A 13,505-nucleotide genomic window follows, 5' to 3' on the forward strand; every position below is an offset into this window, starting at 1 on the left:
GCAGACCTAAACGGCTTGATACGCTAGATGGGGATTTGAAAGCCTCGAGATTACACCCAGATCAGGCATTCGATAGAGCCAAATGGCGAAGCCGATCACGACGAGCCGACCCCGCTTGTGAACAGGACAAAGGCTGAAGAAAATGATGAATACCACAACGAAATGAGTTCTTATAAATGGAATCGCAAAGAATTATTTTGTTTCAAGTTTTTAAGTCAATTGTATATGATTATCAATTACTCCAAGCAGACATGTGTGTATAAATATAGTTATATAGTATATGCGTGCTAATGAACTTTGCGGGTAGCGTCTAATTAAGATAGATATAAGAAGGAAATCGGGAATGTGGGTACGATCTACTTATATACGTGCATATATTTGTACAGTTTTCGGAAATAGGCAGTTTGTTTGTTTAGGGTGAGGATAATATCTATGACTGTAATATGTATGGATGTCTCGTAGTTTTGGAAAAATATGAAGGAATATGTTGCATTTGTAGCTATATACGGATAGAAACATACGATGAACACAAAACCTTTATACCCGAAGCGCGAACTTCCGGTTTTCCGACTTGTTTATTTTTTTGTGTGAAACAATAGCTTATTGAAATCAATTCTGTTTGTCCCCCCTTTTTCAGGAGGTGGAAATCTTTAAAAGACCCTGTGTGGGATTTTATCCACTAAAATCATCCCTCCCCTCCTGTGTTTAGATATTCCATACCGAGGGGGAGATTTAACTTACTTTGGCTAGGTTTCCTTCCTTCTATCCGCGGGTATCGGAACTGCGCTCTCTTCACCTATTCCGTTTTTCGCAGTTTACTTTGATTGTTGTGATCATCGTGTTGATCGCATTCCAATTCTCCTTGCAAACTACCATTCTCCGGCAAAGTTTTCCGGTGATAGCAATTCAGTTAGATTTTTCTCTGAGTTCCTCCTTTCTTTTACGAATTAAAAGAACGGTATTAGAAGAATACGTGTGACTACACAACTAAGTATAACAAATTAATGGTCAGTAAAGATTTTATGGTTAATGATCACATTCTTATTTTTAAATGCATTTTTCTCAAAAGTGGATGTTCAAAGTCGGGTGCCACCTAGCCCAAAATCTGCCCAACCAAATTCTTTGAAATTTTTACGAGCTTATCCAAAACATATTTCTACGGTTGGCAATGACAAAAATAAGAATTGTGATGGTCAGATGCCCATCCTGAGTGGCCAGAGGGAACAGCTATTTGAAATAACTCAAAAAAATTGCTAAATTGACCGTGAAGGTCCATTCTATCGACACGTGCTTGCATGCCGCTGTGCTAGTCAGGCTCAAGTAAGTGGAAGAAAGACTTTGATCTCCACGTGTCATTCTGCAAAGATTTCGGTGCGTGGGTCGGCAGCCAAAATAAATGAAAGTGAAAATAATAAACAAAAAGACGGCTCGATATCGTGCCTGGAAAGGGAAAAGGGAGATCCAAGGCGGATCACAACCTCGATCAGATGTTTAATGAGGCACGGCTTCTGAGGTTCCCAGTGTTACGCATTTTTGGAAGATGTCCCTGTAACGTTATTTATTTAATTTAAATTTCCCTTAATATCATAAATATAGTGCAATGACTTTAGTGAACTTGATGATGACTAGCGGACCATCCTGAGTAACCACAGACGACCAATAGAGGAGAGCTCTGAACGAATCCTAACAGAGCATCAGGACAGTACCGTTTTCGGTGACGGAGGCGAAGGAATATTTGGGTGGACTTTGGAGGTTACTGCTGCTTCCTGGATGAAGTGGCGTTCCATCTATTTATTTTACTTAACAGAAGAGATATCCTGAACTGCCGATTGCAGTTGAGAATATGAAATATTTCTTGTATACTATTCGATGCGCATTGCACGATTAGAAATGGATCGCATTTTACAACCGTAAGTAAAACTTTGATAAGTAGCTTCGACTTTAACTGGTAGTAATCGGATGATGAACAGGCTTTATGGAAAACTCTTGTTCTAATTCATTTGCATATAAATCAATATCCAAGCTCTTAGCAATTCTCCGATGATACGCAGTCGTAGAAACGGCAAATTGGAATGAAGTTGTTGAGGGAAGGAATCTGGAATTAACCCCAAACGTCAACCATTCTCAGGCCCCTAATGAAATTCCGCCATCCGGCTGTCAATTCCTTGCAAATGATACCGTCAACACTCCACCTAAATCGCTCCTCAAATTGTTCACATGATCACTTTCGCAAGCCGCCCCTACAAGCCACTACCACCTTATCTCCATTCTACGGCCAGGAAAACGTCCAACTACGCTTCCTTTTAACATCCGGTAAACTCAGAGTTTAAAATTTCTTGTTCGACCTCTTGTTCATCAACCTCATCAACCACTGCTTTCTCAATTGACTTTGCATGCAACAAGGAAAAGTTCTTAACGCACCTTTTATTATTAAAAAGGACAAAAATCCGAAAACAAAACCCACATTTCTTCTGATCTTTACGTTCAGATTTGTTGGAAAGTAAAATGTATGGGCATACACTTGACTCTTCGAGATCCACAAGCGAGGTTGATAGGCCAGCCGTCAATCAATCAACCGGTCTCGGTCGCATTAAATCTGGACTTGATCTTCCATGTTCTTGCCACTCAGTGGCAACGACGTCACCCTATGCCTCGCTCATAAATAAAAGAGCGGTGATCCTTTCGCAATGCAGGGACATTCCGTCCCGAAAACAAAAACAACGTTCCAACATTAGGTAGGTATAAACAAATGAAGTGAATGTACATTACCACATTATTCCCTTGAATAGTGCAAATAAGGAAATCAAAACAAAGTTTGGAATTGGACGAATGTAAGCAAATTCTTGGGGTTAAGGGAAAGGGGCCAGCCGTTAGTCTTTTGATAAAATAAGTAAAAGTAGTGAATTTAAAAGTTATATATTTAAGTTGAAAGTTGAAATTGGAATATAGGGGTGGGAATGGGTAGTATAGGTCCCAGGGCGAAACGTGGATTGGTACCCACAATGGAGCATACAACTTGGAAAACGCCTGCTGAATCAACACCAACGGCCCTACTCAAGTAGGGACGGATCCCGTATCAGGCGATACGTTAGCTCCCATAGCTTACATATGGAGTTAGCAGTATCGTATAAAATGGTTGTTGGAAGTACTTGGTTTGCGCGAAAAGCAGTTCACAAACATACGTGGGCCTCTCCAGGCGGGACCGCCTTCAACCAAGTTGACCACACGTTGATCGAACGCTGCCACCTCTCAGCCTTGATGAATGTCAGAACATATAGGGGGGTCAATATAAACTCGGATCACTATCTCGTTGGCATGGTGCTCCGAACATGAATTACGACACCACTTACAATCCCGTCTGACAGATGAGAGTGAATACTGAAGCCATTCACAACATATTCCTCCGTAATACCTATAAAGGGAAAATGGATGCCACAATAACCGCAGCTGACAGATGCCTTGGAGACAAAGCTTCAACAAATGATCCTCATCCGAAAAGTATTATCATTATCACAGAAATACTTCGCCCCAGCCGCAAAAAGAAAGAGGGAAATCTGATTTCCGACAGAATGGACATATTGGAGCGACAGGTTGAGTATTTTGATGAACTACTGAACAGCTGGATATCCCGCCAATTGAAGACGACGGACAAAGAATGCCACCACCAAGTATAGGAGAAACAGTCAGTGCAATTCATCGGCTTAAAAATCATAAGCCGATGAAATTACAGCCGAATTGGTTAAATATGGAGGCGACCAGTTACACCAAGTGGTTCTTCAATTTGTGCTGAAAATGTGGTATGGGACAGCGAATCAATGCCTGACAAATTGCAACGAGTCATTATCTGTCTCATATACATAAAAAGGAAGATATCACACAGTGCAACATTTATAGAGGTATCACGTTGCTGAGTACCATCTATAAGATATTCTCCGCTATCATGCTAGGCCGGATAGCCACATACGCCCAGAACAACCTTGGTCCATACCAAGGAGGCTTCACACCATGCAAATCAGCAATCGATCAGATTTTCCCGGTGCCGCAAGCGATGGAAAAACTGTTGGAATATGGACACCCAGTTGCACCATCTATTCATCAACTTTAAAGCCGCTTATGATAGCATAGCCAGGGTAAAACTGTACACGGCCATGAGAGAATTCGGTATCCCGACGAAATTGATAAGACTGACTTGGCTGACCCTGACCAATGTGAAAGGCCAGATAAAAACAACAGGATCACTCTCGAGACCATTCAACTTCAACAACGGTCTGCGACAAGGGGATGCCCTGTCATGCGTCCCTTTCAACCCCTACCTTTATCCAGATCGAGCAGGCGGCGCGAGATCTCGGGTTGCACATGAATGAAGGCAAGACGAAGTACATGGTCGAGCGATGGCGTATCCCAGAGAACTTTTAGGGTATCGAATTGGTGGACGTAGGCGGAAAACCTGGGTGCCTGGAGTTCCTTATTAAGGCAGGCTTAGACCGGCTACCGGTCGTTGCGCCGTTGATGATGATGAATCGGTAAGCTGAAAGTAGTAAATTAGGAAGGCTGAGTAGTGTTAGGACTGGAGGAAACGGAGCGATATTGCATATTATTAAATGAATTTTCCCATTAGATTGTCCTTGGACAGCATCATCATCAACGGTGCAACAACCTGTATCCGGGCTAAACCTGCCTTAAAAAGGAACTCCTATCCCCAACCTAGAGGGCCAATAGGTACCATTTTACCTTTTTTTAGGCGTGGGAGACTCGCCTTCATCTTTATCCGTGTGCAGCTTTTCTTTAAAAAAGAGCTCCCAACGGTCACCACGTGGAGGTGGAGATAGGATTTGGTAGTAGAGCTGTTGCTGTGGTGTTGGTTTAGCAGGCGTTTGCCAAGTTTTATGCTGTCCCGGGACAAGTTAAAGAAAATGGTGGCAATGTCACAAAACCGTGGCACCACGAAGCTAAGAAGAAACCAAAATTTACAAGCCACCAAAAATTAATCGTTCGATATTTTTTTATCACCGTAGTTTGCAAACGGTGATAGACTGTACACGTTAAAATGCCGTTTATTTATTGTCTCCTTGAGATGAGCATTACACCCGGGAAACATCTTTTTTGGAGATGGTGTGTAAAAGTTGTTCTATATTTCAACAATTAACTATTATATAAGGCTATAAAGATTGCTACGCATGCTCAAGATATTAGTAAATATATGTATATATTGGTGAAGAATTCGGTTGGTTGATATCTTTATTCAATTCAATACAAAAAAAAAATTTACAGGAAAGCGGAAAAAGGCCTTCAGACGGGATGACCCCCTTAAAGTTGAAATTTAAGCTTTGCAACCGCCAAGCCCGACAGCTTTACACTTACTTAAATTCCGAACTTTTTTAATGAGGTGCGGTCCGTGTAAGGATCGTAAAAGTACTACGGGTCGTTAATGTAACTCCAAATAAACTCCAAAAAAATTTCCCATTGACCATTAATCTTTGAGTAGTCTGACAGCCCGAGCGACAATAACGTGTGATGGCTCATTTAGTACCTTAATAACTACTACATCCACAGCATTTAACAACCTCGGTGTAGTGGTGTTATAAATTTAGACTACAGTTAAACATTTGTAGATATGGCATACTGTATATTCTGGTTGCACTGACAAACGTTTCTTAAGGGATTTCCCAATTCACCATCATTAAACATGCAACTAAGAAGGACTTTATTCTCTGGTATAACATTCTTCCGAGAATGTTTACGGCTTCGACAAATTGAAGAACAAAAAAAGTTCACCGCAACGCATTACGAGAAGGTGAACATTGTACAACGGATTTAATCAGGACCAAAGCATAGTAATGGCGACAAAAGGAAATGTTTTCAAAATGTTCCTTGTAATAAGTCGTACCAGTTGGAAAAGCAAGTAATATTTGATACTCTATACAATCGAAACTAGTGAAATTAATTTGAAAGGGAAACAATGCACTTACTTACCTTAGTTTTCGATTTCGTTGAACAGATATGATAACCAAAGCATTGCCTAAAACTGCGGAGATAATGATTGTACTGAAGATCACACCCTTAATGAAGAGAACACTAAATTCCAACCAATTAGGCCGAGCATCCTCGATGCGTTCAGCGATGGACGTTGTCATAGAAACATTGAAGCCAGTCGAGTTCAGAAAATCAGCCACCAGCGAGTCCTCGTCGTTTAGAAGCACAGCCATATCACCTGTCATTGTGTCAGTGATGTTGATTCGTGAAGAGTCCTCGCCACAGTGGACAACCTCTTGCCGCGATACAGTTCGCGTCGTCTTACTTTATGTCGTCGCATCATTTCGCCAATTCGGACAATGATCCTTGTCGGTTTTCATATCCTTCTTCTACATTTTAGCATGATTTGAATGGAAATGGTTGGTGGAGGCTTGTGCAGTTAGACATCGTTGTGGGATATCTGCAACCGCATCAATCTGAAGGAAAATTCGTTTGAATGGAAATCTTAATATGACGAATAAATTAGTGAACTATTCAAAAGCAGAGTGAAAATTCCATGTGGTGCTGCAACACATTAATCACTAACAGGGATTCACACTCTCAGGTTACGGCAAGATAATTACACTCTGTGATAACATCATAATAAAATATATTAGCATATATTTTGGAAGCGCGTGTGATGGGAGGGACAAACGCAAACATGATTCCCAGCAATTCAGCTCTTGGTGTTCATTTATTCATTTCGCAAGACTCGCGACATCGGATTACCTGGGCCCAAACAGAATCAAACATCAATGTCCGCTGATTAAACATAATTTTACTGCGCGAGAAATGATTTCATTTTTAATGAACCCAAATATATATTTTGTAGGGCACAATCTGCCCCAGCGTGTCCTGTCAAAGCAATTCATTCTGTATTTATTGTCTGCTATTTTATCGTTCCCAATTCCGTCGTTAACTGAATCGTTAATGCCGAATTCTTACATTTTCCGTCGGCAGTCGCTGAATTTTGCACCAGGCAACCTTTTATCCATTTAAAAATTAATTCATTCTCATTAATATTAATATTGTACATTATCTGTCGATTGTCATCCTTGCAGCTGAAATTAAGACTCCCTTCACAATATTTTTGGGGTAAGACAACAGACGGTTGCAATTTTGATATTGAAGATAATTTGGAGGTAGGTGGAATAATCGTCCTGTTTTATTTCACTTTTCGACTAGAGTCCGAGTCAGTGGCACTTTCGCAACAGATCCAGTAAACAGAATGTCAGGAGAGACGACAGCCTGACATTATCTCTGCTATTGTTGCATATATATATGCATACGTGGTAGAAGGACGAAATGAATCTATATTCTAGACGTAAATAGCTACAAGAGAATCAAGCGTCCCGCACCTAACGAATCCAGAAATAAATCTAGCAGTGACGAAGCTCACGGTAATTCTCTAGTCTTGCTTGCCTAGTCCAGTGGACACGAAAGGGTTGAGTGGACGATTGATGCTTTCTTTGAAGAATCTGATTATGTACGTAGATGCAACATAAAATCGAACTGAGGTCAATAATAAAAAAAATCGATACGGTGACTTGATAGTCATCATGGTATATTTGGAACTGTGTCCTTCTGTGCTGCATATTGTTTATATATAGTTTCATTGATCTCATTCCAAGCGAAAAACTCTAATCATTTAGCAACACTTTCCTGTAGAAAATTACGCGTCTTTTCAACCACATACATAACATTTCGCCTTTAAGAATTTCTACCCTTAACATTTTTGTTGATGCAAATACCATAGCATTGACCTCGAAGTCCTTTTATAAGGGTAGCTTCATGTTTTCATGGTTTTGATTATCGAAGCAATGCACATTCTAGAAACGGTGCATTTGAAAAATTAAAGTTTGTGAAGAATCCAGTCGTGATGACATAGCTCCCATATGGGACAATATGATCTTTGGAAGTAGAAGAAACTACCGCAGCGAGATGAAAACCAGAATCAAATCTTTTCCACAGAGAAATCACCGTCCGTAACTGTCCGTCTGGCCTCACGAAGAATCGTCATATTATCTTTCTATGCTCCGTGGCCGACTGAAAATCCACCTAGTTGTTTACATTCACTGCTTTACTCATATAGATGCTTACTCATAACGCAAAGCCTACATTCACCCTCTACTGTGGATACTATTATTAGGCATAGCTGCTCTCTTTTAAAATGCCACTTCGGTCTTCTGATCGACAGGTTTACCGGTACATGGGCCGTACGCCGCTCATCGTACCAAATTTTGCAGACCAGAGAATATCAGTGACATGACAGGCAGGCAGATGCTGACGAAAGCTTGACGCCTTTGAGTAGCAGTGACTTTCCCTTTCTATTTGCTGCTCTTGGGTAACAGCACAGAAATTGGTGCGTAAGAACTTCAAATTGGTGTTGAGGTACTTGCATTCCCAGATTTTAGACAAAACAAGTCTGGAAACCGGAAGCTGGACGCTTCACGTATACAAGGTTTTGTGTATTTCTTATACGAAGACATTTGAGTGCATTTGCCCCATTAATACGTAACACGTAATATATGCATATATTACGTAAGAGCATCCACTTTTGGGTGATATTGACATTCATAGTCTTGAATTTGTAAAGAAGTGACAATTTTGAACTATTGTAACTTAGTAATAATGCGATTTCCACCAAAAGGTAGGATCCTGTTCTATGTCGTAGTCTACATTGCTGCAAAATTTGGTGGTGCTAGGATGAACTCAAGGGGAGCTTTTGCAGCTAAGTATTAAAAATTACAGTAATATACTATTATCAACTTTATTTGAATAGGTACCGGCATGGAAGGTGTATCGGAGCCTAGGCACCATATAGGGGCAGCTTCTTGTTTTTGTTCAGATTTTTGGGTTGGGTAGTTTCTGAGAATAGGTCCGTAAAAAAATCATCAGTTTCGACCCCTCCCACTCCCCGCCTTTCTAATAGATTTCAAAACTAAAACCGGCTTCGGAAAGTACTGGCCGAGGCCTTTCATTTGATACCCCACATCACAATATTTGGTGAAATAAAAATTTACACCCCCCTTTTGGATGTATGGCGAAGTACCACTCTACCAAGAACACCAGTAATAAAATCGAAGAAGAATGAATTGAAAGTAGATCGCTGAACGACAAAAACAGCAACAACACTGATCGCACATATTTAAGAGGAGCAGCAGAAAGAGATATTCCAAGACCAGGAAAAGGACACATTCAGAAGAAGTTCGTCAACTTTGAGATTTTCGCCAATGCCAAACATCAGAAAGGATAAAACGGAGGGAAGGTCAATGAACGCGAAGGACTATTTAAAAGTAGTAATCCGGTGAGGACTCATGGAGAGCAGAGCCCTGAAGCAGAGGAATTATCCTTAACACAGCTTGGTGCAAAAATAGTGGAGCTGTCTGAGTTCATTAAGGACAAACACAACGCGCACCAAGCCATAAAAAAACATGGGGAAAGCTATTAAAGTGCTCTACAATAAATCGCAGCAGGAGGAATGAAATTCCAAGTGCAAGTCAAAATATGTTGCCCCACCGGTGTCACAGGCGACCTAAGTGACACCTAATCGTATTGCAATCAACCTGCCATCAAACAAGAGAAAAAGATCTGGATCCTCTGGAAATCAGCAGGTGCCTAAGAGGAAAAAGGCCACACAAATAGTTCCCAAAACGAAACTAAAAGCACCGAAGAGAAAAAGCAGGTCCCCCAAGTGCGAGCTCCGGTAATCGAATCAGAAAAATCCAAGGGAAATTAAAACGGTGGATGGACCAAGATTGTTAATAAAAAGGCGAAGAAAAAGGCAAAAGTCCGAATTCGCCCAGAAGCAATTGAGATCTCCAGAAATGGAAGTTTATCCTACGCGGAGATACTGAAATAGGTCAAAGTTGACCCCAACCGAAAAGATCTCGGAGGAAATGTCAGCAAGATTCAAAGGACTCAGAAGAGTGACCTCATGTTCGAGTTGAAAAAAAAACAGCTTGGGGAAAACCGATGGGTTCCGAACTCAGATGAAGAACTCACTTGGGGAAAATGTCACAGTACGGACCCAAAAACATGAGGTCTATATACAGTGCAAGGATCGTCATCAAGGGGCATCCCAAGGAGAAAGTTGTCCTGCCTTGATGGAACAGTTTAAGTTGGAGGAACTTGCCGAGCAGTCCATTGTGAGTTTGCGGAAAACCTACGGCAATAATCAAACGGTCACATTGCGATTACCCGTTGACGCAGCACAGGAGGTCGGGAAGGTTAAAATCGGATGGGTTGCTTGCCGTCTGAGAAAGCAGCTTTCTCTAAAGAGGTTCTTCGGTTGCCTCGCATTTGGTCATTTCGCAAAGGCATATACCAGCGGCATTGATCGGCCCGATCGATGTAGAAGGTGTGATAAGAGGCCATACTCCCAAAGTGTGCAATCGGGACCCCAAATCCTTATTGTGCGAAATAAGTGGGGGACGGGATTACCGACATATTTCCAGAAGTGCAAAATGCGCGCAATTTAAGAAGGCGCTGACTTCAATGAAAAAATGAGGTCTATTCAAATAAACCTCAATCCTTGCATGGTTGCTCAAGATGCCTATGGTGCAATTCATGCGGCACCCATTTTCCGATTTTTTTAACCTTACCCATTGCATGTAGACGCATGGAAATGGCTTGTAGGTAGACATCTAATTGCTTGGCGAGCATTTTCTGCGTTTGAGTATCGTCCTCGTCCAAAAGAGCCTCTGATTCGTAGTCCTTAACTTTCGTGGGCCGATTTTCACTCTCCTTGTCGCTCAGATCGAAATCGCTATCTTTGAACCGACGGAACCAGTCTCGGCACAGTGTTTCCGATGGAGCATTGTCGCCGTAGGCCTCGACAAGCATTTGATTCGATTCAGCGGCTGATTTCTTCAAATTGAAGGAAAAGAGCAAAGGTTCCCGCAAATGCTTCTTTCCGGGCACAAAACTGGACATGATTATTGAAGAGGGAAAATTTGTTTTCGCATGAAATTGCTGATGACATGGACTGACAATTGTTGACAAATGTCGTACTAAAAAAAAATATGGCGTGCTCATAGCAGCTTGAAACGCTCACTGACACCACCTATGAAGAAACAGTACACCTGTAAAACACCTTTCAGAAAGGGGGGTCTACCTCAATCGTAGACCTAACTTTTTTGTCAGCTCTGCACTGGCACGTGGTATGTCTTGATGCATCAGCAAGGACTATATCCACAGCGATCACCAGGCAATCTTCTTTGGTGGAGTCACCGGGCAGAAGGCCCTCATGCTCGAAACCGAGAAGGATGTCAGGCTAGCCTGGTAAAGCTCTGGATGAGCAGATCTTCATAGAGGTGTGGTTAGACCTACCTAATAGAGAAGGCGCCCCTACGGAAAGAGCGGTCCATCTAGCCTCATGCATCGCCGAAGCGTGTGACGCGTCCTTACCTAGGAGGTGCTCATTCCCCAATAGAAGAACAAACTACTGGTGGAATACTGAACTGGCCCGCCTTCGATCAGCCTGTCACTGAGCCAGAACAGCCGCTCAGAGAGCGGAAGGGAGAATCGATCAAGGGCAAAAGGTGCGCGCCTATAAGGAAGCCCGCAAAACCATTCTATGCCCTCCTCAGTTGGAGGAAGGCATAGAACACTTTCAGGGGCCTCTGAATGTGACGGCAATACCGCCGGGCAACAGTGATGAGCTGCCGGGGATCTGCGCTAGGATAGGAGATAAAAAAGCTCCGGGTCTGGACGCCGTGCCGAATAAGGCCTTTAAGCTTGCTGTGAAATCCAGACCGGACATGTTCGCTGAATTCGGAAGCGTGTATGTCCGAGGGGATATTTCCTACATCATGGAAACGACAGAAGTTAGTGCTACTATCTAAGGCTGGCAAACCTCCAGGTGAGCGATGGAACATATTGTACAATGATATATAATATTTAATCTTCCCCTTCCGGAGGAAGCCACGGTGACTGCCATCAAATACTTGGGACTGGCGATAGATCGGAAGCTTAGCTATAAGCAATATGTGCAATATACTTATGACAAAGCACCCACCGCAAGTCTGGCTCTGGCAAGGATGATGCCGAACGTGGCAGGGTCATGACATGTTTCCAGGTTGCTTATAGTTGCTTATAGTAGTGAGTTCGATGCTGCTTTATGCAGCTCCAGTTTGGGGAAAGGCATTGCAGGTTACATTTAGCGCTAACAAACTGAGTTCAGTCTACGGAAGAACAGCTCTAAGGGTGTGTCGGCATTCAGGACTGTCTTAGAGGATGCAGTATTCGTCATCTCTGGAATGATTCCCATTGACATCTTGGCAGATGAGCTGACGAATATATACAATGCGAAGTCTATCTCTCCTTTATCGCAGACGAAGAACGCCGAAAGGGAGAGATCTCTAAATAGATGACAAGAGCGTTGGAAACGCTCGGGAGAGGGTCGGTCAACACACAAGCTAAACCCTGCCATCAACGAATGGTTGGAGAGATGGAACCGGTGAGATTAATTATAATCTTACCCAGTTTCTCACGGGGCATGAAGGATATCGCCAGTACCTGTTCAGGTTTAAACTAGATACCTCACCCGATTGTCCAAACTGCAATGAAATCCCGGAGGACCCAGGACTTTTATTTTTTTGCTGATATGCATATTTCGGTGACTACTTACCGCCGCGAATTGAATTCGAATCCAACTATTGAAGAAGCCTAAATAAATTCAATCCCTTATATTCCTCGATCTCCTTCTACGATTCCACAGTTAACCGGATTTTATGACGCCTCTTTGGGGCAGTCCCGATGACCTGCATAGTAAAAAGACCATTTTGATGGCGGTCAATGCTTATCAATATTCTGAAAGCAGTTATTCAAGGAATCTGCTGTCTTATCAGGAAGATTACTACTCCACTGTCAACTGAGAACTGGATCATATAAGCAGTCGATGTTATGTTTTGGGAGTCACAGCTCTCCAAGCCTGCGGGAAATGATGGACCGCAATACGGAAGTGAAAACAACCGATCATTAAATCGTGTTCTTTTTCAAAGCCAATGTTAGCAGCGACTTCTCAGATGGAAAAAGGAAGCCTGGGAGAACCAACAAGTCTGTGAACTAGAAAAGTACAGGGAGCAACCGCACCAGGCGCGCAAGTTTTACCAACAAGTCAGCAGGATGAAGCCTTATACACCTCGATGCTCATCCTGCCAAGACAAAGAGGGAAATCTGATTTCCGACAGAATGGGCATATTAGAGCCATGGGTTGAGTACTTTGATGAACTACTGAACAACCAGAACATTGGCGGGTTGGAGGTACGGTCAACTGAAAACGACGGACAAATACTGCCACCACCAAGTTTAGAAGAAACAGTCCGTGCAATTCATGGGCTAAAAAACATAAGTCGCAGGAGCCGATGAAATTACAGCCGAATTGGTTAAATATGGAGGCGACCAGTTACACCTAGTGGTTCATCAACTTGTGCTCAAGGTATGGGACAGCGAATCAATGCCTGACGATTGGCAATCAGGCATTATCTGTC

The 13,505-nt window shown here is 42.4% G+C and overlaps 1 protein-coding gene across 2 annotated transcripts in view; it reads right to left on the reverse strand.

Moving 5' to 3' along the window:
* The window catches only part of LOC119652277 (octopamine receptor beta-3R-like), a 229,684-nt gene that overhangs the window by 154,829 nt on the left and 61,350 nt on the right, over positions 1-13,505 (reverse strand). For both annotated transcript variants that reach the window (XM_038056271.1, XM_038056270.1), the window contains exon 2: positions 5,974-6,449. In XM_038056271.1, the coding sequence (XP_037912199.1) occupies positions 5,974-6,218 (245 nt within the window). In that variant the 5' untranslated portion in view covers positions 6,219-6,449. The remainder of the gene's footprint in view (positions 1-5,973; positions 6,450-13,505) is intronic.

Source organism: Hermetia illucens, chromosome 3, assembly GCF_905115235.1.
Source record: "Hermetia illucens chromosome 3, iHerIll2.2.curated.20191125, whole genome shotgun sequence".
Taxonomy (NCBI): domain Eukaryota; kingdom Metazoa; phylum Arthropoda; class Insecta; order Diptera; family Stratiomyidae; genus Hermetia; species Hermetia illucens.